At 46.7% G+C, this 26,288-nt stretch overlaps 1 protein-coding gene across 1 annotated transcript in view; it reads right to left on the reverse strand.

The window, feature by feature from the left end:
• stx8 (syntaxin 8) overlaps positions 1-26,288 on the reverse strand; it is a 50,214-nt gene that overhangs the window by 16,073 nt on the left and 7,853 nt on the right. Inside the window, exons 5-6 of the mRNA XM_021556986.3 lie at positions 25,658-25,788; positions 22,308-22,400 (exon numbers count right to left, since the gene is read on the reverse strand). Of these exons, the coding sequence (XP_021412661.1) occupies positions 22,308-22,400; positions 25,658-25,788 (224 nt within the window). The remainder of the gene's footprint in view (positions 1-22,307; positions 22,401-25,657; positions 25,789-26,288) is intronic.

Raw genomic sequence — 26,288 nt, forward strand, 5'->3', positions numbered from 1 at the left:
CTCCTGTGTGTGTCAGTCATTATCTGTAAGCAATAACACACTCGCCAGGAGCTTTTTGGAGCTGAAGCATCTCCATGCGTTTCCTCCCAGCATCTGGTCTTCTGAAGTGCCTCAGCACATGTGCATAGATTAGTCTCACCACAGGGTTGGAATTGCCCCTGCCTCCATGAATCCACAGCCCTCCACCGAGCACGACGGGGTCCCGTACCATTTACCCCAAATATTCGCCGTCAGTCGTCACACGGACACCCAAAATGGAGGTCGGGTTGACGGATGACTCTGTTTAAGGTGGAACCTCCACTAGAAAGAATGCACTTGAAAGAGAAGCCATAGACATCCCCACCACTGAGCCTTTCACTGTGACGAGTGCAGTCCTATCCCGCCGCTGTGCCCTTGCTTTGACGAAATACAGTCGATTTGGGTCCGACTGGTGTTAGCGAAACAGGAAGTCGGGTGAATTACGGCAGTGGTTCTCAAATCTCTCCTCGGGGTCCCTCAGACGTTTCACAATTTTTGCTGTAGCCCTGAATTAGCTCACCTGACTCACTTAGTCAAGAGCTTGATGAATAGTCAACAAGTTGAATCAGGTGTTCTAGTTCTGGAAGAGATGAAATACATGGAACGGCTGGGGGGTCTCCGAGGAGAGGTTTGAGAACCACTAGATTAGGGAGTCCAGCTCGGAGCAGTAGATAGGACTGCCTGGTTTAACCACATTGTAGAAGGACAAGGTGGGGGGCTTATGACCACTTGGAAAGACTGCGTCTGTCATGTTGTACAATCATGTCATTCTGCTGGGTTTCTCTGGGGGGGGGGGGGGGGGGGGGCGTGCAAATCCGAACCATTTCGAGAGTGAAAATGCATTGAGCATTTCTTCAGGTAAACGTCAACCCTCCTGTGCCGATCGTCGATGTTCTGGGAAATCATCTCAGGGGACAAAAAAATGAAAATGATGCCTCTTTTAAAAGAGCAGAAACCCACAGCGCAGGTCGGGCACACCGCGGAACGTGGTATACTGGTCGGTTGCCAGATTCTCAGAACCAAACCTAGGTCTTTCATACCCACCAGGCCGCAGCCATTCAGGATATTGCTTCAGAGGGTTGCCAGATTCCAGATTGATCCAGCAGCTTCCGATCATGGCCAGGTGCCACTGAACAATGGGAGAGTGATGAGCACGGGACTCAGGACAGGGGAACCATCGTGGGGACGGACCCACAAATCACACTTCCTTACCAAGACCTTGGAGGAGGAGGTAACACATTGAAACGGGGGAAGATTTCACTTGTGCCGCCACTGGCTCAGTTTAGAGTATGGTGGTAGCAACACCAAAGGTGTGGGTGTTCCGCAAGGGACACATCAACTAAGAATTGGTTGACAGTTCTGTAAATCGTTTTGCATACAAGTGTCGGCTAAATGACCATGCTGTTATCATTATTAGGGAAAAGTGGAACAGTGCAACAGGAAACACAAACTCTGGACGGATTACAGAGGGCACAGACGCAGTAAAGTATTAGGTCGTTTCCAAGGATCTAGCATCGTCTCACTGGCCTGGCACAGCAGTACTGTAGAAACACCCTGTAGGTATTGTCAATGTGAGTGTGCTGTGTAAACACCACCCGCAGAGACTGTATGTTTCTCACCAACAAAACAAATCTAGACTAAGTTATACTGCACCCCTGTGGAGCTGAGCTGAGCTTCCCGGCAGTACACCGAGTGTGTCTGAATGCCTGCTAAGGGTTGTAGTGGGACTTTGATGTGCAGACAGGGCCCGTTTAACACACACACACATTCTGCCAGGACCCTTGTCTGGGTCCAGAGTGACGATTCACCATCCATAATAACGCCAAGTCCCTCACTGTCCATTGACAGTGGAGAAGAAGTCCAGAGGAAAGATGTGTCTCAAACAGGAAACTCTGATGGAGACGTTTTATTATGGAAAACCGATTCCACCGCCAGCTGTTGTTTAGCCACTCAGAGTACAGGAATGTGTAACAAGAGACAGTTTTGGTACTGAGTATTGAAAATAAAATAAAAAAGTATCACGATAATTTGACAAATCGGAGAATGACTCATGTGAAGAGAGACTGAAGTCAGTGACATCTATGAGCTGAGTAAGACATTAGGGGGCAAAAGGGTAAGGCCAACAGGATGTACTTCCAAGCGGGCCAATCTGGTTGAAAAGACGTCACTGTAACCAGTTTACAACCAGAATCCCAGCGTTGTTTTGCATGCTGGGTTGCCTTTAGCATGACTGCCCTTTCGAATGGTTCCTTACATGTCACAGGGCTCCAAGTTCCAGTACGTTACCACAGTGCACCTGAAGTCTGCTGCTGATCTATGCTGTGACCTGGGTTCAAAGTTTTGATTGGATCAGAAGAACTCCGTAACACCTCTGATAGGGGTGATATCATTGGCTTGTAAAAATTCCACAGCACTTCATACAAAGACTAAAATAACAGCAAGTAGGTGAAATAATAAAGTCACCTTCAAACATACACAACATGTTATTTTCCCTTCTGAAAACTTCCCTGGAGCTGTTTTTATTTATGTTATGTTATTTTAATTTATGATACCATTATAAACTGTGGGTTAGAGAGAGACAGAAAGAGACAGAGAGAGACAGAGAGAGACAGAGAGAGACAGAGAGAGAGGGACAGAAAGAGACCGAGAGATTGTGTGTGTGTGAGGGAGACAGACAGACAGACAAACACAGACACACAGGCAGACAGACAGAGAGAGAGAGCGAGAGAGAGGGACAGACAGAGAGAGAGAGCGAGAGAGAGGGACAGACAGAGAGAGAGAGCGAGAGAAAGAGAGAGGTGGGGATACTATTGTGGTAAAAGTCCCTCTATTAAAATGTTTAAAACCCACAAACTTGGGCCGTGGCAGGGCTATGTGCTGTTGTAGCTCACGCCAGAATAAATGTTTAGGCACAGTGTTACTGAAAAAACATCCATACAGGAAAAATACCCCCCCCCTCATGTAGCTTCTGGACACCAAAGAAGGTATTTCACCACCAAAACACACACCGAAACATGCTGCAAGCGTGCACACGCGCAAACGGATTCACGCACACACACAAACGGATTCACGCACATACACAAACGGATTCACGCACACACAAGGCGTACACACACTCACACAATCATGTACTGAACATACACAAGCGCAACCTATCTAAATGCCATCACATAACGTACATAGGAAAACTAAGGGAAAAGAAGAGGCTTTTAGGGGAATACTATGCAGCAATCGTCTCCACAGCTGCGAGTGCAGATGCTGTATAATTACAGAGAGCCCTCACCGCTGATGAGGAACATGAGTAGGTGGTGATCGCTTACAGACAGGGAAACCTCTTCTGAGGTACAAAACAAATTAACAAACCTTAATTGATATTTTACGACTTTCCCTCCTCCCAAAACCTCCCCTTAAATCCACAAATCCCGGCAAAACCTCCCCTTTCATCATCAGAACAGTCTCAGCTGTCGTCTCCTTTACTGCCCACTGGTGGCGAGGTAGCTGAATTACAGCGCACTGTACCGCACAGGGCAGCAGCCAACCAGCACACTGACCAGACAGTCAGTGTCCTCCTCGTGTTCTTGTCATTGTGTTCAAGACATCTCTGTATAGATAACCATACGGTTATGTTGTGACTGAAAGGTCAAAAAGTTAGTGTGTACAAGGCTGATGTTCCTTCCTATATGGCCTTGGCTGGCAGAGAGCCATAGAAACAGAAGCTGCCATAGGGAGGGAGCGGTAAGATGAAACAGCGGCATGCCCTGTGATGTCGAGATCTGTATCTGTCTGGACTCTGTCCTCCAGCCAGCATCAGCTCCCATCCACACGCCAGTCAGTGCACGAACCCCCTGGGAAGACTATCCTAGATCATTCACCTTGTGTCTACTCTACTTCACCCTGACAACGGGTAGGTACAGTAACACCTTGTGTCTACTCTACTTCACCCTGACAACAGGTAGGTACAGTAACACCTTGTGATTACTCTACTTCACCCTGACAACAGGTAGGTACAGTAACACCTTGTGTCTACTCTACTTCACCCTGACAACAGGTAGGTACAGTAACACCTTGTGTCTACTCTACTTCACCCTGACAACAGGTAGGTACAGTAACACCTTGTGATTACTCTACTTTACCCTGACAACAGGTAGGTACAGTAACACCTTGTGTCTACTCTACTTCACCCTGACAACAGGTAGGTACAGTAACACCTTGTGTCTACTCTACTTCACCCTGACAACAGGTAGGTAACAGTAACACATTGTGTCTACTCTACTTCACCCTGACAACAGGTAGGTACAGTAACACCTTGTGTCTACTCTGCTTCACCCTGACAACAGGTAGGTACAGTAACACCTTGTGTATACTCTACTTCACCCTGACAACAGGTAGGTACAGTAACACCTTGTGTCAACTCTACTTCACCCTGACAACAGGTAGGTACAGTAACACCTTGTGATTACTCTACTTCACCCTGACAACATGTAGGTACAGTAACACCTTGTGATTACTCTACTTCACCCTGACAACAGGTAGGTACAGTAACACCTTGTGTCTACTCTACTTCACCCTGACAACAGGTAGGTACAGTAACACCTTGTGATTACTCTACTTCACCCTGACAACAGGTAGGTACAGTAACACCTTGTGTCTACTCTACTTCACCCTGACAACAGGTAGGTACAGTAACACCTTGTGTCTACTCTACTTCACCCTGACAACAGGTAGGTACAGTAACACCTTGTGTCTACTCTACTTCACCCTGACAACAGGTAGGTACAGTAACACCTTGTGTCAACTCTACTTCACCCTGACAACAGGTAGGTACAGTAACACCTTGTGTCTACTCTACTTCACCCTGACAACAGGTAGGTACAGTAACACCTTGTGATTACTCTACTTCACCCTGACAACAGGTAGGTACAGTAACACCTTGTGTCTACTCTACTTCACCCTGACAACAGGTAGGTACAGTAACACCTTGTGTCTACTCTACTTCACCCTGACAACAGGTAGGTACAGTAACAACTTGTGTCTACTCTAGTTCACCCTGACAACAGGTAGGTACAGTAACACCTTGTGTCTACTCTACTTCACACTGACAACAGGTAGGTACAGTAACACCTTGTGTCTACTCTACTTCACCCTGACAACAGGTAGGTACAGTAACACCTTGTGTCTACTCTACTTCACCCTGACAACAGGTAGGTACAGTAACACCTTGTGTCTACTCTACTTCACCTTGACAACAGGTAGGTACAGTAACACCTTGTGTCTACTCTACTTCACCCTGACAACAGGTAGGTACAGTAACACCTTGTGTCTACTCTACTTCACCCTGACAACAGGTAGGTACAGTAACACCTTGTGTCTACTCTACTTCACCCTGACAACAGGTAGGTACAGTAACACCTTGTGTCTACTCTACTTCACCTTGACAACAGGTAGGTACAGTAACACCTTTGCTCTTCCGCAACATTTCACTCTGTATCTTTTAACACAAACACTTTGCTGTCGTGGATCCTGGCACAATATACACGGAGTGTATGAAACATGAGGAACACCTTCCTAACATTGAGTCGCACCGCATTTTGCCCTCAGAACAGCGTTGATTCGTCGGGGCATGGACTCTACAAGGTGTGGAAAGCGTTCCACAGGGGATGCTGGCCCATGTTGACTCCAATGCTTCCCACAGTTGTGTCAAGTTGGCTGGATGTCCTTTGGGTGGTGGGCCATTCGTGATACACACCCAGCGGTGATGCAGTGCTCGACACAAACCGGTGCGCCTGGCAGCTACGACCATACCCTGTACATAGACACTTAAATATTCTGTCTTGCCCATTCAACCTCTGAATGGCACACATACACAATCCGTGTCTCAATCGTCTCAGGGCTTAAAAATCCTTCTTTAACCCGTCTCCTCCCCTTCATCTACACTGATTGAAGTGGTTTTAACAAGTGACATCAATAAGGGGTCATAGCTTTCACCTGGATTCACCTGGTCAGTCTGTCATGGAAAAAGCAGGTGTTCCTAATATTTTGTACACTCAGTGCATTATTCCTGTTTACATTGTGGGAATTCTTCCTTTTTCTCAGGACGCAGGCCTCCATAAAAAAAATATATATTTTTACAGCGCCTGGTTGGGAAACGGAACAGCAGAGACCGAGAATCAAACGGCAACAGTATTAAGCCAAAACCATAACAGAGGAGAAAAATAAGACGCCGGACTAGATCAAAAGGACATGGTTGTTCATCCGAGCGTAGGCGGTCGGAGAGACACAACGCAGAGAGCGCTCCTCAACCTTTAACAAAACGAGGCTAAAAAGAGCTCATTTGTGAGGGCAAATTGCTTTTGAAGCTCGCCGTACGATTGCAGGGAGGGAGCCGTGAAGACGATGCCTTTTATCAAACCCTCCACTCCATGTGTTTGTCTTGTGGATTTCACACATGGGACAATAGATCAAATGGAGTGGACAGAAACAGGATGTCCTCTTTTGAAGCATGTCAAAAAGCCTTATCTTGGAAACAAAGTCGGATAAGCGATACTCATCCGCCGCGGGTTTCAAATAATCATATGATTAAAGCCTTTGACCTGCTCTTTGAGTCTTTGATTGGGATTGGTTGCGAGTCTCTGCGAAGACTTGAGGGTTTTACACGATAGCCATTGGTCACATGATGGCGGTAACTCAGATGAGTAATCTTCACAGGTGATGTCAGACACTTGTGGCAAAGGGCTGGAACAGAAGACGGGACTCACACGACCACAATGTTCCAGGATTACAGCACGGCAATATCAGATGGATTTCATTTTCATGCAATATCTAATACTTCATGGAAGCCCCCCAAAATGTACGATGGGACCAACTTCAAATCAAACGTAATAAGTAGGCTACAACTTGGCAATGACACTCCCCTGACTTGAATTGACAATTAGACAAATTCCATTTAAAAATGTGCTAAGTAAGGTGTCTTTACAGATGAATAAACAATTCCACCATCCCCACCAATTTCACTGTAAAACATGTGTGCGCCGCATTTTCAACAGCCTAAAGAGGCGTGCGTTCCCATCGCCGAGAGACTGTGAACAAGCCTGGCGTCTGGAGTCCCCCCCCCATCACATCCTCCACATTTTCACTTATGGAACGACGCCCTTCAAAAGCTCACCAAAGACTTTGAGACGCTAATGAAGCATTACCTAATTCAAACATGAAGCCTCCCTCTCTTTTCCTAGCTCCGTCTCACCGTTTCTCTGCATCGGCTGTGATGAATGACTTCTAATGAGTCCCTGCTGTGTGGTTCAACTGGCTGCTTCTTCCAAAAGCACCCCCCTCCCATCTCTCTCACACCCACTCTTTCTCTCCATGGATGAAATCATTGGAAAATGACCCGTCTCTAGGCTGCCTTGCTTCAATGCCATTGCACAGTGTATTTCTAAGCCCATGCTTAACACCGAGTTCGATTTGACTGTGTAACATTTTACCCAACCCCAACCCTCTACAGGTAGCTTGAGCCTCCCCTCAGCCACCCTGTCACACTCGTACGAACCTATCCTATTCACTAATCACAACCTGAGCGAGAACACATGCCCCGTATATTCCATATGTGTGGCATGTTAAAAAGTAACCGTGGTGAATATTCTCTCTATTAAAAAGGGAGAGTAGATGAAGGTCTCTGCTCTTTAGCCCTGCCGAAATGGGAACCACCTGCTGGACTGAGGTGGTGGGTAAGTCTAAGCCCTTCCACTCGTTATATGGGGTGACCCACTTTACCTCCAGACGAGTGGCGAAGAAGAGGCGGTACTTTAAATACATTTACTCCACCGAGACCCCGGCGGGTTCCAAACCGTTGGATGTGGCTTCCAAACCCGGAGTGGTTAGCGATTAAGTAAACAGAGTGGGAGATTTGTTCTCGCTGTCACTCACGTTAGCCAACGAGGCCCGGCTGAGCCAAGCGAGAGCCGAGCCAGGGACAAAGTAGCATTAAATTGCAGGGAATCCTTTGCCCTCCACCAAAAGGGAAAGTGCCAGCTGAAATTGCAACCTCACCACATGGCAAATGCACTTTCCCTTCCCCATGGGGCAATCTGCGATGAAGCCCTCCTGGGGGATATTACAGAGCGATATTAAGACGTTAAGGCCAGTTTGGCGTTAAATCGAACACATACCACTGTGGTGAGGTAACGCTCCTTGAAAAGTAATAGCGGTGACACGGGTATGTGAACGAAGGTACGGTATTCATAGTTAACCCATTGGCTTCTGAGGAGGAGCTAGTGAGGTCGGTGCTGTCAAGGCACCTGAAGAGAAGTTCTGGGTCAAACGCAGGGAGGTCGATCGATGCTGGAATTCAGTCGAACCCACACTATGGCAAACACACACAACGGTGAAAAGGCAAGCTTTAAGTGAAGGAGAAGTGACAAAAGATTGTTTTATCTCAGTGTAAGAACAATGTCATTTTTTAAAACACATTTAGAGTTTGATTGAAGTCCCTCCTTGACCTTGATAGGCAACAGGACTCAACCATCTGATTGATGTGTGTTGCGCAGTCTAACAAGAAGCCATTTTAAAACCTTAACGCCAGCTAAGACCATTTAATGTCATCTAAGACACTCTAAAAAGAGGCAGATTACTCAAAGACACGGTAATGAGAACGACTTGAACCAAACGTTTCCAAGCATTGTCTCATTCTAAAACAACCAACTAGTTAAGATGGGGGGGGGATGAGCCTGCTGGTGAAATCATAGTTTACTTTCCTTACATGGAGTTTTTACTGCTAATTACTGCTTATTTTTACTGCTTATTACTGCTTATTAGTTTGTGGTTTTCCAAGGGATTAAATACACAATTGATAGTTTGCGAATGAGCGTGTCACTGCCAGGCAATCTGGATGTGGTTGTTGTGAGTGGAGGACCGAGGAGCCTCTCCCACTGACTCTCTGGGCCCAGGACAGGGCTCTGAGCTAGGGGACATCTGGAGGTGATCTGGGGCCCCGCTGAGAAACAGACGTGGTGCAGATGAGCTGGAGCTGGGCGACACCTCGGTCTCTGACGCCCTGCCCTGGGCTGCTGCTGTGGGGTGGTGAGTTGTCTCCATCAGAGAGAAACAGTGTGTGTGTGTGTGTGTGTGTGTGTGTGTGTGTGTGTGTGTGTGTGTGTGTGTGTGTTGAGTGCGCCCGCCTGCGTGTGTGTCAGACCAACGTGTTGGACCAGAGAGCTTCTTCCTCAGTCTCCACTTTCACCCACGCCAAAAGTAGGGACGGGTGGTCGGATGCAACTGGTTGATGAGTAACTCGATGAGTAACTCTTTATACTGGAGTATGAGACGGAGAGGCAGCCAGCTAATCTTCACATCCCCTGGAAATCATTCAAAGACGATCATCAAACACACTCATCCCTTTAAGACCAATAACATCCCCACAGTGAGGACAGTTGTCAGCTAGCAGTCTTTTTAATTGCTGACAAAAGTGTCAGGAGGAAAGTTGGCACTTGTAATGGTTTATTCGAGGATGCTGTGGATGTGTTACTGCAAAGGCTGTGCTTAATGGGCGATATACGCATATATATATGCTATTCCAAGCACAATTAGCCGTGGAAAGGCTTTGCCTCTCCCATTAAAAGCAGACTCAGGGTCATTCGATCCCTTAGCCAATGAGAACAGATGATCAACAAAATGGGAAAAGAAAGAAAGAAGTACATGAACAAGGGCTTTTTATTCCGCCTCTTCTTTCAAAGCTGTTTCCTCTCTGGTGGTGAAGCGAGCTAAACAAGGCCACATTTTAAATCGAGCTAATTGTGTTAAAAGGGTAAATGATCATTAAAGTTCAATTAGGGTTAACCGCATTGCAATGCATTCCCATTCCTCAGTGTGTTTTGAAAACAGCTCGCTTTTAATCTGTCTTCTCGTTCATATTCCGCTGCAAATTATTGTTAATTACACTTCTTTATACACATATGCCTCTATCGCGCATGTTTGTGAATGTGCCAGAACCTGCGATATACATTTACATTGCCCTTGTTGTACTGACATTATTGGTGCAAAAGAGAGAGAGAAAAAAGACTGGGTTGGGAAAAAAAAAAGGACTTTCCTAAATAATTCTATTTACTTTCCGTACAGTTGTCCTAACATGACAAAGAATGTGTGAAGAGGTGTAAAATGTCCCTCTCCGGGTCGTGCTTCGCCCCCTCTCCGTCACATAGTTTGCACACCCATAGATCACTCCTCTTTTCCGGCGTCTGGGAATTCCTGCCAGTTGCCTTTTAATGTGGGTCTCATTTCTGCTGCTAGTGTGTGTGTGTGTGTGTGTGTGTGTGTGTGTGTGTCTGTGTGTTGCTAACGACTGTCACGAGTGGAGCGCCACATTCGTTCCAGATGTACAGCAGCTAATCAAAGCCAAGATCCTCCGAGCAAGACAGCGGCCTGGACCGACGGCGGGAATACCTCCTACATGCTTTATGGCATCTATAAAAACAAAACATTTAAAATACAAGAAATCTGAGAATTCTCTCTCGCTCTCTCGCTCACTCCTCTTTCTCGCTCTCAGACAAAAACTACAGCTTTTATCGAGGTCTCTGAGCTGCGACAGTATTTAAATGGTTAACAGTAGACTGCCATTTGCGCAGGGAAAACAAGTTGTTTAGCCTCGACCGCAATACAGATCTACACAGAGATCGTCTGTGTATTCTTGGTCTGCTGTTTCAGAGCCCAAACTGCATATGAATCATGGGACGTGCCTGAGATGAGAGGAACGGCAATTACTGTGTCACCCAAAACACAAACTATTCCAACGTGTATAACACGTGGGAAAGCCCCGACCGATGCCAGGTATGACCCCTTTTTCCCCAGTGTCGCTATATAATACTGTTGAATGTGTGACTGGAGAATCAGCCTACTGGCACTTCTCCAGTTCAGCCACATAAATAAACATTAGACACTCATTTAGGTATGTGGTCTTTCTTCACAAACTACCATTGGCAGAGGAGTCCATGCATTGGGATAACATCTCTTTAAATCACTCGATGATTGAGGCAGTACTACACTAGCCTGGTCCCAGAACTGTCTGTGCTGTCATGTGGGGTCGCGCCAATGACCACAGGAGTTGGCAAGACGGCACAAACAGATCTGGGACCAAGCTAAGGTACTACGACACAACCTGAAGAAGTTCCAGAGTTCCAAAGCTTGGACTTCCATGAAAAGGATATGACTTCATCAATCCTGACGGTTGCGTATAATTGTACTCTTTAATACATGAATGGCAGTTTGCCGCATAGCTCTCTCCTCTCTCCTCCAGCTGGACTGTCTTTGTGATTCCATCCTGACCACCTCATGTTTGTCACAAACCCCTTCTGGGAAAAAAAAAAAAAAAAGATTGGAGAAACCGAACAAACGCCTCACTAGCCATTTGCGAGACAGTGCAAGACAAGCAAATGGAACCTCACACAAGAGGTCATTGGGACGTGAAAATAGGGAAACCATTTGCAAAATCAGGGACATGGCACATGCAAGGCCAGCAAATGGAATGTCAAAGAAGACGAAGCTGTACGAAGAAGTGAAAAAGAGTGAATCAATCTCACAGGGAAAACTTAAGTAGACGTTTGAATGATGAAGCTACCTTCTCCAGAAACCCTTTGAGTTCCCACATACTAATTTGCTAGCGGTCGCAAACAGAAGATCATTCATCACCATGCTGTCGCGGTCGCTTGCCCTTGCCTGAATCCCCTTCAACGCCTCATTGTTACTTTGTCCCCTTCCACTCTGCCATAGTGACACTGTGCCCCAGACAGAGACGGATGCAACTACCATCGCATGGGACAAGGAGATGGCATATGATCGATCGCGTCCAGGTCAGGATTTGTCAAACAGGAGGCCCGTCTAGCATTTTCCCGCCTTGGCTATTTTTTGTCACTCGATCACAGAGCAGTGTCATTATGAATGGGGTGGGCAGTGAATTCACATTCCTACAGCAGCGCTAGTCTGCACAGTAGACATTCCCAGATAATGTAGACATTATCCTGGATAATGACGTGGTTTTAACCAGCTTCTCCCGCTGGATTGGTTGTTCCCAGATCTTGCTCAATTACAACTTGATCACATTTGTCAGATGATCTCTATGAGAAAGAAGCAGGAGGGAAGCGTAACTGCTGTGAGATATTCAGAATACGTCATTTCAAATGTCCTTTCCCCCAAAGGCTATTAAAATGACTGCATATGGAAAGACCTGTGCTGCCCACCACCTTCTCGCCCAGAGTTCTGTCCACAAACCTCTGGCAAGTTCCCAGGCCTTTCAGAAAATATTTTCCATCTGAGTCAGAAGTTTAGAGAGTCACAGTCACCAAGTGGGCATGAACCCGGTTTTAAAAGCTGAGGCAGACCCTAGGTACTGATTTAGGGTCAGCTTACCCTCCCCAAATCCTAACCATAATCAAAAGGAAAGAAAATGTTAAACTGACCTTAGATCAGTGTCCCTACTCTGACCTATAAAACACCAGACTCAGAGGAAGTGACTAAATATGTACATGCTCTGAGACTGTTACAGAAAGGAGGGCTTCCACAGGACACCTTCGGAGAAGAGAGAGATTTGTGGAAAATAACAGTAGTGTGACTCAAGTCAAATTAGGCTATTCTTCAATGAGAGAGGGTACAACACGGCAGCCAGCAGTAGCACTTGACACGTTCAGCGTTCCAAAGCACCATAACACTGAACCTTAGAACTGTCCATGAACCACCAACAGACTTGTTTTAAGGTGTTAGGATTGAAGGTATACAAGGTGTATTTTCTTATATCTAGTACATGAAGAATCCTTTCTCTTTCCAACTATGTGGGGCTGAGTCGTGTCAAACTCCAACCACCAAGTCAGTTGGTCATATCCACCCTCTGTAACTGCTACTCAAAGCTCAGTGACACCAGACAAGAGTTGGGCGTGTCTTCATGCATGACGACGACACCCATTTTCGTGACACAAACACCAGCCCACCCCTCCTTCTTCCTCCCCACGCCCTACTACGGTGTTACCTGACCACCCTACCCTTGGCTTGCAGCTGGAGCAAAGAGGACGGGCGTTAAATCAATCGCCGACTTCGCCCCGGCAACCCGGCTCCGCCTCAACGGCGAGCGCCGCCATTAGCGTACGTTTATTGGTTCGCGGGACTGTTTCTCTGAAGAGTGTGACCAAGAGCTCTGTTCTCCACAGCCAGGGTTGACCACCCCACTGGTGAGGTCACTGGTCCTCCAGCAGTTCTAACAAACGGTCCAGAATCTTCCCGGGTTCCACTATTTATTTGGACCTCATTAGAGTTCCCCGGCCGTGACTCTAATGATGCAGCAGTGGGAACTAACAGACTAATGCTATATCATAGAATCATATTTCCTCTCCCCCCCCAGCATAAAGACTACTTTACAAAGAGCGAGGGTGGTAGTCGGTGCTAACTATTGAGGGCTAGAGATAGCCTGGTCGCAGATCTGTGTGCCATCTTGCCAGGTCCTATATACGGTATGGTCATTGTCATGCCAAACATTTCCCAAAACAACCATAAGAGTTGGCTATACCGCACAAACAGATCTGGGTACCAGGCTAGCCCATAGGCCCATCCTCAACACTGACAATAGACTCCTATTACGATAGAATCCTATTATGATCACTTACTCATACAGAAATGGATACACGTCTAACAATCTTAGGAAGTGTCAGACGTAACAATCCTGGATGTTTAGGTCACGTGCATTATTCGCTGTTCCAAGGCGTTCTTCCTTCTGGATCTGTCCGTCATCTTCCACCGGCAGATCTTAATCTAAATTAAGTTTTGTTTCTCTCTCTCTCTGTTCCGAATGAGCTCACTTCTGTACAAAAATACAGCCCTCTAACAGAAAGACATGGACACCGTGTTGCCTAGCGATGGTGAAATCCACTCAGTGTTATTAGCAAAACAGAAAAAAAGAAAGACAAAAAGAGCCAGGCAGGAGTACCCAGAGGTCCCGGCTGGACATTTGGGGGAGTCGTCGCGGGACCACAGTCTAGTTATTAAAGTGGAGAAGAGGTGGAGGAACGAGAAAGGAAAGAAAATGGAACAAACAGCAGTGGCTGATTCCTCTGAAAGGTTTGTGTGTGTGGGGGGGGGGGGTTGAAGGGGCTCGGTTGAGCGGGAAACTTTGTTGATCAAATAGCATCAAACAGTGTGTGGAAAATAAATGGGCCGATCAAATAGCATCAAACAGTGTGTGGAAAATAAATGGGCCGATCAAATAGCATCAAACAGTGTGTGGAAAATAAATGGGCTGATCAAATAGCATCAAACAGTGTGTGGAAAATAAATGGGCTGATCAAATAGCATCAAACAGTGTGTGGAAAATAAATGGGCTGATCAAATAGCATCAAACAGTGTATGGAAAATAAATGGGCTGATCAAATAGCATCAAACAGTGTATGGAAAATAAATGGGCTTATCAAATAGCATCAAACAGTGTGTGGAAAATAAATGGGCTGATCAAATAGCATCAAACAGTGTATGGAAAATAAATGGGCTGATCAAATAGCATCAAACAGTGTGTGGAAAATAAATGGGCTGATCAAATAGCATCAAACAGTGTGTGGAAAATAAATGGGCTGATCAAATAGCATCAAACAGTGTGTGGAAAATAAATGGGCTGATCAAATAGCATCAAACAGTGTATGGAAAATAAATGGGCTGATCAAATAGCATCAAACAGTGTATGGAAAATAAATGGGCTGATCAAATAGCATCAAACAGTGTGTGGAAAATAAATGGGCTGATCAAATAGCATCAAACAGTGTATGGAAAATAAATGGGCTGATCAAATAGCATCAAACAGTGTATGGAAAATAAATGGGCCGATCAAATAGCATCAAACAGTGTATGGAAAATAAATGGGCTGATCAAATAGCATCAAACAGTGTATGGAAAATAAATTAACTCATCCATCCATTTGATCAGCCCATGTCGACTATGTTGGATTTTTAATAAGGCTTGTAATCGGGAAGAGAGACAAACCCTGGAATGAAAGGGTGTGTGTGTGTGTGTGTGTGTGTGTGTGTGTGTGTGTGTGTGTGTATGCACAAACGCTTAACCACACACCCCCATTTCCCTGGTTATTCCAACCAAAGTGAGGGTGTATTGTGGAAAACTAGTCTCTAAAGCTGGAACCCTCCACAGCCCCGCGAAAATACCCACTTTTACAAGACTGCTTGTCACTCATAATCACAGACCACTGTGACACGGGCTGATGTCATTGTTCCAGACCTGAATCAGAGAAATATCAACACCAATAAAGTCAAACAATGTTGATTCTAGCAGCAAAAAATAATAATTTTGTTGATATAGAACATTTAGTGAGACGCACAGGCACATTTTCTACCACATTGAATTTGGAAAGAAGAAAATATGGTTGATTTCTGCCCACATCGTGTCGGGAAATGTGAATACGCCTGGTGATGATACACATCATAAATAATCTTCACACCCAAAAATGTAAGATTCACTTTTTATTTGTATAGGTATTGCAGAAAAAAAAGATCTAAAGTATTTCTTGTCTTCACAGTTCACACCTGCAAAGCTTGGGGATTTAAATTGTTACTACTTTGCACAACTCTTCCTCACCATTTCATTATGATGTTTTAAGACGGGGCTGGAAGAGAAACCCGAGGGCCTCAGGTTCATTTCTTACACTCATAACAGGTCACCTTCACAGATGACCCTGGCTTCAAGCTCTTTCCCAAAAAGGAGCCGACTGCAACCTCCACTGCACTCAGGTCAGAGGCTAGCTCCGAGCACAGAGCTTAATCTATTTACAGGGAAACACTGCAACAGGACTGAGATCAGGAGAAAAACAGAACCCCTAAAAAGACGGAGAGAGGGAACACTCGAACTGTCAGAGTCTAGGCTTTTTAAATGAAAAACATTTTCTCTGCCTCTCCATAAGCATTATGCTATCCTGTTACTTTTTACGTTGTCGATTTTGTCATTTAATACAAGTAAGAAATGCAGCACCTACAAAGCTGTAGGACGCAATAATACGGGTCAGTATTAGTATTAGTATTAGTAATACGGGTCAGCATTAGTATATCAAGAAAAACATTCCAAACGCTTATTCACACGAAGTATGCAGAAAACATTAATCGAACCTCTGTGTCTCATATAAGGGCATATAAAGCATTAACTGTTCTGTTAGGTGTGTGTGTGTGTTCCCTGAGTGTGTGCGTGCCTGCAGGCCCGCATTCCATCATGCATTTGTGTATATAGCCCTATAGCTTAAATACCTTTTTAAAACACCAGCCCATTCTTAATTGTACCATCAAATACCGTATGCCCATCAGAACCTGGGTGGTATGATGTCTTCAGGGTGGCATGGCTTGATTTGGTGTGGATCCAAGTCACCCACCAGTTTCTCCAGCCTGCAGCCACAGCTTCCTCTCCCCCAGCACCCGCAAGGCCTGTGGGGCCCTATGCAGACTGTTCAGACCCTAAATCAAGAATGGGAACTCCCAGGACAATAAAAATCAGTATGCCTGACTGTTTGAAGTCCTTCCCTGGCTTCCCCTGCTCACCACGCTGTGTGATATATCCTATTTTTCCACCTGTCCCACACCTCTTCTGGGACCATGACATCTCGGCCATAACTCACACAGAGGGGAGAGAGAGAAGAAGGAGTGGAGAGAGATGAGGTAGAGAGAGGGGTAGGTAGAGAGAGGGGTAGGTGGAGAGAGGGGTAGGTGGAGAGAAGGGTAGGTGGAGAGAAGGGTAGGTGGAGAGAAGGGTAGGTGGAGAGAGGGGTAGGTGGAGAGAGGGGTAGGTGGAGAGAGAGGAGGGAGAGAGAGGGGTAGGTGGAGAGAGGGGTAGGTGGAGAGAGGGGTAGGTGGAGAGAGGGGTAGGTAGAGAGAGGGGTAGGTAGAGAGAGAGGAGGGAGAGAGAGGGGTAGGTGGAGAGAGAGGAGGGAGAGAGAGGGGTAGGTGGAGAGAGAGGAGGGAGAGAGAGGGGTAGGTGGAGAGAGGAGGGAGAGAGAGGGCTAGGTGGAGAGAGGGTTAGGTGGAGAGAGGGTTAGGTGGAAAGAGGGTTAGGTGGAAAGAGAGGGGTAGGTGGAGAGAGGAGGGAGAGAGGGGGGTAGGTGGAGAGAGAGGAGGGAGAGAGAGGGGTAGGTGGAGAGAGGGGTAGGTGGAGAGAGGAGGGAGAGAGGGGGGTAGGTGGAGAGAGAGGAGGTAGAGAGAGGGGTAGGTGGAGAGAGGGGTAGGTAGGGAGAGGGGTAGGTAGGGAGAGGGGTAGGTAGGGAGAGGGGTAGGTAGAGAGAGAGGAGGGAGAGAGAGGGGTAGGTGGAGAGAGAGGGGTAGGTGGAGAGAGAGGGGTAGGTGGAGAAAGGGGTAGGTGGAGAGAGGGGTAGGTGGAGAGAGGGGAGGTGGAGAGAGGTGAGGTGGAGAGAGGGGTAGGTGGAGAGAGGGGTAGGTAGAGAGAGGGGTAGGTGGAGAGAGAGGAGGGAGAGAGAGGGGTAGGTGGAGAGAGAGGGGTAGGTGGAGAAAGGGGTAGGTGGAGAGAGGGGTAGGTGGAGAGAGGGGAGGTGGAGAGAGGGGAGGTGGAGAGAGGGGTAGGTGGAGAGAGGGGTAGGTAGAGAGAGGGGTAGGTGGAGAGAGTGGAGGGAGAGAGAGGGGTAGGTGGAGAGAGAGGAGGGAGAGAGAGGGGTAGGTGGAGAGAGGAGGGGGAGAGAGGGCTAGGTGGAGAGAGGGTTAGGTGGAGAGAGGGTTAGGTGGAAAGAGGGTTAGGTGGAAAGAGGGTTAGGTGGAAAGAGAGGGGTAGGTGGAGAGAGGAGGGAGAGAGGGGGGTAGGTGGAGAGAGAGGAGGGAGAGAGGGGGGTAGGTTGAGAGAGGGGTAGGTGGAGAGAGGAGGTAGAGAGAGGGGTAGGTGGAGAGAGGAGGGAGAGAGAGGGGTAGGTGGAGAGAGGGGTAGGTGGAGAGAGGAGGGAGAGAGGGGGGTAGGTGGAGAGAGAGGAGGTAGAGAGAGGGGTAGGTGGAGAGAGGGGTAGGTAGGGAGAGGGGTAGGTAGGGAGAGAAGAGGTAGAGAGAGGGGTAGGTAGAGAGAGGGGTAGGTGGAGAGAGAGGAGGGAGAGAGAGGGGTAGGGAGAGAGAGAGGAGGGAGAGAGAGGGGTAGGTGGAGAGAGAGGAGGTAGAGAGAGGGGTAGGTGGAGAGAGGGGTAGGTAGGGAGAGGGGTAGGTAGGGAGAGGGGTAGGTAGAGAGAGAAGAGGTAGAGAGAGGGGTAGGTAGAGAGAGGGGTAGGTGGAGAGAGAGGAGGGAGAGAGAGGGGTAGGTGGAGAGAGAGGAGGTAGAGAGGGGGGTAGGTAGGGAGAGGGGGTAGGTAGGGAGAGGGGTAGGTAGGGAGAGGGGTAGGTAGGGAGAGGGGTAGGTGGAGAGAGGGGTAGGTGGAGAGAGAAGAGGTAGAGAGAGGGGTAGGTAGAGAGAGGGGTAGGTAGAGAGACGGGTAGGTAGAGAGATGAGGTAGAGAGAGGGGTAGGTGGAGAGAGAGGAGGGAGAGAGAGGGGTAGGTGGAGAGAGGAGTGAGAGAGAGGGGTAGGTGGAGAGAGAGGAGGTAGAGAGAGGGGTAGGTGAGAGAGAGGAGGTAGAGAGGGGTAGGTGGAGAGAGAGGAGAGAGAGAGGGGTAGGTGGAGAGAGAGGAGGTAGAGAGAGGGTAGGTGGAGAGAGAGGAGAGAGAGGGGGGTAGGTGGAGAGAGAGGTGGTAGAGAGAGGGTAGGTGGAGAGAGGAGAGAGAGAGAGGGGTAGGTGGAGAGAGAGGAGAGAGAGAGGGGTAGGTGGAGAGAGAGGAGGTAGAGAGAGGGTAGGTGGAGAGAGAGGAGAGAGAGGGGGGTAGGTGGAGAGAGAGGCGGTAGAGAGAGGGTAGGTGGAGAGAGAGGAGAGAGAGAGGGGTAGGTGGAGAGAGGAGGTAGAGAGAGGGGTAGGTGGAGAGAGAGGAGAGAGAGAGGGGTAAGTGGAGAGAGAGGCGGTAGAGAGAGGGGTAGGTGGACGGGGCAGAGGAGGTAAAGAGGAGGCAGAGAGTAAGAGGGAAAAGTAGGGAGAGAGAAAGATAGAGAGGAAAGAGAGGGTAAGAGAGGTTAATGCCTCGATCACACCCATAGCGTTATTGCGCAAAAATGGTACGCGGCATTCTCGGGATGTGTGTGCAACAAAAGTTCAACATCCATCTTCTGCTACCATTTCTGCCAAGCCGTCTACGTTCGAGAAATCCAACGTCTGCATCACACAGAACACACTGCAATGCAATGCTGTAAGGCAAACGCAGCGCACAGTTGGAAACTAATGACCTTCTGGTTTACCAAAATGCAACGACACTGTCGGTGGGATCGAGGCGTAAGGGGAGAAAATACAGAGAAGGGAGAGGAGAAGGGCAGAGGTAACGAGGGGAGGAAGAGAGAAAGCGAGGGAAGCCTGAAGGCTCCAGAGCCCTGAGGGCCTATGTGTGAGACTGGGTGAGTTATAGTCAGTTGGTCTCGTGAACTCTGAGCCCCACTGTAAATTCAGATGGGAAGCTGGTGGAGACTGCAAGATGTTTGACTGATCCACTATTGGAGTCCCTCTGTTTATCACCTCTAAGTAATACCCCCGGGGACAGGCATACAGGTGGGCCGGTGCGTGTGACCAGGCTGGCCTTCTAACACTCTCATTTGCCGGGTTTGGTTTCCATTTCAACCAGGCGGACCTGGTTAGAGGTTCGAACATACACAGGGGACTAGGCAGCGTTTGGAGAAGCAGTCGGTCGTGATCGAAAATATGGAAAGAGTGAAAGAGAGAGAGCCGTTATCAAAATCTTTGGACAAAGTGCACTTTAGGGGAATGTGGACTACCTCGCTAAAATATGAAAGCCACTTTGTATCAGGGCTGAAGTTTTCATTTGCCTGCTCCGCTCGCTTGCTGCGGGGGCATCGGGTCCGGACTCTCAGTTCCACTTACAGCCGCCGCGTCGGACGTTTTTCCCGCCCCGAGGTCTCTTGTTATTGGAAACACTGCGACGCCACGCACTTAAAAAAGAAAGCCGAAAAGAGGGGGGAAAAACGCGCTGGTTCGGACTCTGATGATTAAAAGGGAACCAATGATTCCTCTCTAGCTCAATAAGGTAAGAGGAGAGCAGGCTGAAACAATCAAGCCGTTAGCTACCCTCTCTCTGACTCGGGGAGGATCGCAGGCCAAACGTCTACTGTTTGTTCCCAGCAGCAGAAGGGAAACTCGTTTGTTTCCATCTCAAAAGGTCATTCGATTACGCATCCCTGTGGGATCGGAGTACAGCCTCAGAAAAGGACCATACAAAGTCATCTGACCTAACTTGGAACTGGCCGTCTCAAACAAACACACTATAAATAAATTGAAATATGCATTGAATATTCATCGGTGTCCATCAAAACGGCTGAAGAATATAAACAAAGTGGTGTGATTTTGGGGCTATGGCTTCATCCGCTCCTCTCCGTTATGACTATAGATAGCTAAAACAAGATAACTAAGAAGCTGTTTAACATTATTGGGATATAGCCTACATTTACAATGTCCCAGAGGAAGGGGTCTGGGCTCTTTAGGGAGAGAACATCAATCATGTCATCACATTGTGCTCATGGCGGAGGAAAGAAAAGCACCATTTAGTCCAACGGCCCACTAATTGTCTGGCCCCCGGGGTTGTGGCGTTATGGTGCGGCCCGGGAACACGCCAAGAACAGCAAGCAGGAACTAATGAACTCAGTGTAACATTCCTCTATCAGACCACTAAGCCCACTCACTCTATACGCTCTACAGTCAATATAGAGTGACACCAAGCATCTTCCTCTGCCTCCTATGGGCTTTGGGTGTCCTCCACACATCACAAGGGCCCTAACCTATTCTGTCCTCAGAAAACATTGCTTTGAATGTAGACAAAAGGTCAAAAGTGGCAAGTGATCGTTTTTTGGGGGGGGGCCTTTAAAAACAAACAAAAAAGTGCAGTCAAAAAAGATTTTCCTGTGTTTTATATATATTTCCACACTAGGATGGAATAACACTGTGAAAATGATGGTAAAGCCCTTTTAGTGTAAGTGCTGTTTGAAAAGGCAGCCTGAAATGTCTGCCTGTTTGGACTGCCTGGTGACAACACCAGATGGTAAATGAGTTAATACACCAATAAGAAACAGAGTCCCAAACCACTATGCCAATAACAGCAAGTTTTCCGTTTTCCCCTCCCCACTCAGACCACTCCCAGACAGTCCGAGCAAAATTGTTGCTGAAGAAATTGTTCTTCGCTACAAAAGCTATTTTTGTTCATTTTAGATTGAAAACAATCCCAGTATGTTACTTAAATGTTACCCAGAAATGATTTGATATTGAGAAAAAAATGGCTGACATGGACATTTTAAACAAATAATCAGGCGACACTGGAGTTTCTTGTGGTTACAACTAAGAAATGTATAGTTGAGATGTAGAGTGTACAGTTGAGGAAACAATGAGATCTAATGGTCCTGCGAGAGGCGGATGATGACTATCTGGCATCCTACAACCTTTTCTCAAGTGCCTCCATCTGTAGACGAACCGGAGCGATATGCTCAGACCTGCCTTCTGCCCGCCGCCTGCCTCCTATGACAGAGCTATTTACAGCAACACAGACATTACCTCAAAGCGGATCTGATTCCAGGACAGCACTTGACTCTCTCGGCAAACGCATTAAAACAGTGCGTCAGGAAGCTCACATTCCTCCTAACCAGACCATACAGCCTGACACAGTCACAGATCCACCCCCAGCAGAGCGCTTCTCCAAGGACGGCTAGACGTTTTCTGAGAGCTCACCGTGAGGTCACTTTAACCATAGACATACATCGTCTCCGTCCCAAATGACACCCTATTCCCTATACGGCGCACTATTTTTGACCAGGATCTGGGCAAACGTAGTGCACTTTGTAGGTAACCGGGTGCCATTTGGGATGAACACTTCACTTAATTCTGTGACTCTGACCAAGGTGGTTTGGAGCACCAGTAAAGGGTACTGACCCCTGTTCCATGACTGAAATAATAGCGTGTCTGATTGATTTCACACAGTGGTTTGGAGTGGGGTGTGGCTGGTAGAACTATGCATGAACTATATACACCCTCCCCTTGTTAGGGAGAGACACACACATAATATGATAAAGAGCTTGTGTCTTACTCTAGGGCTGAAAGGTGGGGTGGACTTATCTGATTGACGCAGAGTAGGTTGCAGAAGCAATAGTAGATGTACCACACACACACACACACACAGACAGACAGACAGACACACACACACACACACCCCTACTTACCATTCTGCTCGTCCAGCTCGTTGCCTATATCCTGACCCATCAGCTTCTGTCGGCTGATGACGGCGGCTAACGCGTCCAACCCAGCATCCTGAACTGTTCAGAGAGAGGGAGAGAGAGAAAGGGGTTAACTCATCCCTGTTCAGCATGATAGAGAGACAGACAAATAGAGAAAGGCTCCATAAGAGAGAGACCCATACATTATACCAGGGTTCCCCAACTGGTGGTTCGTGGTCCCAAGGGTGATTTTATTTGGCCCTCCAACTTTTCTGAGCAAAGAAATACAAATCCTGCCAAGGTAAGCGTTGATACTATGATGACAACCTGCTAAACTACACATTTGTTTCCTCAAAAGTATATATCTACAGTGTCTTCAAATGGATTCCATTTTGATTTTTTTGGCCACTGGCCTACACACAACACCCCTTTTTTTATTATCATTTTTTTTACATTTTATGTTAACAATTCAATTAAAAATGAAAACTGAAATCTCTTGAGTCAAGTATTCAACACCTTTGTTATGGCGAGGCCAAATTAGTTTAGGAGTAAAAATGTGCTTAACTAGTCACATAATACGTTGCTTGGACTCACTCGGTGTGCAATAATAGTGTTCAACATGATTTTTGAATGACTACCTCCTCTCTGTACCCCACACATACAAGTATCTGTAAGCTCCCTCAGTCAAATTTCAAACACAATTTCGAACACAGATTCAACCACAAAGACCAGGGAGGTTTTCCAAAGCCTTGCAAAGAAGGGCACTTAAAAAATAAATAAAAAATTAATTAATAAAAAAAAACAGACAATGAATATCCCTTTGAGCAAAGTGAAGTTATTTATTACACTTTGGATGGTGTATCAATACACCCAGTCACTACAAAGATACAGGTGTCCTTCCTAACTCAGTTGCCGGAGAGGAAGGAAACTGCTCCAGGACTTCACCATGAGGCCAATGGTGACTTTATAACAGTTCCAGAGTTTAATGGCTGTGATGGGAGAACACTGAGGATGATCAATAACATTGTAGTTAATTCATAATGCTGTGAAAAGAAAGAAGCCTGTACAGAATACAAATATTCCAAAACATGTATCCTGTTTGCAACAAGGCACTAAAGTAAAATAAATTAACTTTATGTCCTGAATACAAAGAATTATGTTTGGGGCAAATCAAACAACGCATCATACTCCTCATATTTTCAAGCGTGGTGGCTTCATCATGTAATGGGTATACTTGTCATCAGCATGGACTACAGATTGTTTAAGGATAAAAATAAACGGAATAGAGCTAGGCACAGGCAAAATCCTAGAGGAAAACCTGGTTCAGACGGGGAGAGAAATTCACCTTTCAGCAGGACAATAACCTAAAACACAAGGCCAAATATACACTGGAGTTGCTTATCAAGACATTGAATGTTCCTGAGTGGCCTAGTTACAGTTTTGACTTAAATCTACTTGAAAATCTTTGGCAGGACTTGAAAATGGCAATGATCTACAACCAGCTTGACAAAGCTTGAAGAATAATGTACAATTGTTGTATAATCCAGGTGTGCAAAGCTTATCCAGAAATAATCACAGCTGTAATCGCTGCCAAAGGTGATTGTAACATGTATCGATGAACACTTACGCAATCAAGATATATTCGTGTTTAATTTCTCTTGCTTCTTTTGCAATTGTTGGACTCTTTTTCCCACTTTGACAGAGTAATATGTGTAGATCATTGACCAAAAAAAAAAAAAGTGCACTTAAATTCATTTTAATCCCACCTCGTTGCACATCAAAATGTGGAAAAGGTCAAGGGGTGTGAATACTTTCTGAAGGCCATGTATACATTTGTATTTGTTGTAGTTGTTGTACATCAGACGGTAAAAACACCAAATCAGCTCTAAGGGATCTTCATTTAGGAAATCTGTTCCAAAGTATTCACACTCATTATAGAGAGAGATACGTGATCGCATACAAATGTAAGCAAGGTTTGAAAATATTATGTTTTAGTGAAATACATCTGTTTGGGCTTCTTTGCGGTCAATTTGCTGTCTACAAATGATTTGTAATTGCGTTCCGTCCCCCTGACCATCCCCTCAAGAAGAAACAAAAATGGTCCCATGGCTGAATCTAGTTGATGATTCCTGCATTATACAGTTCATCAATAAACAACCCATAATAAGGAAAACCCCATTCAACTACCATACAAATACTCTAGAGCACATTACGCATCCACACAAAAATGTGTCAAATATAGCAGCGGAGAAGTGGTAAAAACTATAAAGACATGCCGAAATTCTTCTTTAATGACCCAGTGGTAGAGAGGGAGAAAGGTTGTGCACTGCTTTCACAGGGCAACCCTTTGGTGAGTAGGAATGACGCGATTGGGGTTCAGCACTGGGGAACAAGACTAGGGGGCAGCGTGCCCCAGCTGACTCACTAGCACTTAAAACGCACACACACGCACGGCAAAGACATGCACTTATGCACAAACAAACACGAATGCACGCGCACGCACACACACCTCAGCCTGACTTCTGTTATTCTAACTGTACAGGGTGAAAAAGGAGAGAGGGGCAGCTGAACAGTGACTTTGTGACAGAGACGGATACATAACTTGTGGGAAACTATCATTCTCTATCACAATTTTACAGAGTGGTGTTACACTGAGTTTGACCAGGTTTTAGTATGTGCTTCATGGGGGTTCAGGGAATTGGTGAGGAGAGAAGGCCCCTTGTCTCTGTATTTGACACTGACACCACCACAGGAATCTAGGCGACCACAGATTTGGTTGCTCACTATAGGCCCTAAACTTCCATCTGGAAATCCCAATGGGGGCTCAAAACCTTGATGCGGTTTCACTGTATCCCCACAATACTGACAAACTGACAATAGCCAGATCGCAGCCAGAACCGTAATGGAGACATAACAGGAGAGTCATGTTGAGTCAGGTGAACTGTACTAGGATCAGCCTGGATGTTGTCGTTTACAGTCCATGTGGAAAAGATTTAGGAACTGGGAGAGGCAGGGAAAACGAATCTGCCGAATGTGAGTTACTGTGTTCACCTCATCCTGTGACAGTGTGGATTTAGTTATCAAGGTGTAGCTTCGAGGAGGACCGCCACCTCTGTGTTTCCTACTAGAGGCACTGATCACAGGTCAGTTTTGCATCCCACTCCTCTAATGGGTAAAGTTAGGACTCTGAAGGTACAAGCTAATCCTAGATCTGATCAGGGGTCTATTCAGAATCAGTGATGTGAAACGTTCTGACCGTTGCAGATAGATATACAATGAATAGAGCTGACGACACCCCCTAGTCCACCTGACAGTTCTACAGCATGCGCTTCGATCTGAAAGTGGTGTAACCTTACCTTCGATGATGTGCTGCTGCTGCTGTTTGATGGCGGAGAAGCCCAGGCCCCTGGTCTCCTCTGGCTCGTGGACCAGCCAGGGGTTGACCGCGGCCCCCCCTTCTGCCCCCGCCCCAGCCATCAGGGTCGACCTGGGGAATGTCAGACAACAACATGATCAGCATGCCAAGGGTGTAGCGAACGCACTCGCTGCGCCTGTCAATCACCTGACCGGGACACGCGTCCGAACAACTGACACGCGCCATCAACCCTCGGTCTCGCAACTAAACACGGTACAACTGACACGCGTCCGAACAACTGACCCGCGCCGTCAACCCTCGGCTCCGCAAACAAACACGGTACAACGGATACGTGTGCAACCTCTGTAGCAAGCAGTTACATCTGTAACACTCATGTTACTCATCTGATGTTGCCTTTTGTAACATGTCCTTCCCTTCAGAACCCTTCAGATGAGACGAGGCTTGTTTATTTTCCTGTTTGGTTTTTACGTTCTGAACAAGGAAGCAGATATGTTTTTGTTGCTTTAAAAAAAAAAAAAAAAACTAGGACCGGCTTGTTCGACATGTAAACACTGCATGCTAATCATACACAGCCACAGGCCCTCAAGTTTCCAGTCGAGTTTCACTCTGAC

This window comes from Oncorhynchus mykiss, chromosome 13, assembly GCF_057628025.1.
Source record: "Oncorhynchus mykiss isolate SJ-2025 chromosome 13, ASM5762802v1, whole genome shotgun sequence".
Classification (NCBI taxonomy): Eukaryota; Metazoa; Chordata; class Actinopteri; order Salmoniformes; family Salmonidae; genus Oncorhynchus; species Oncorhynchus mykiss.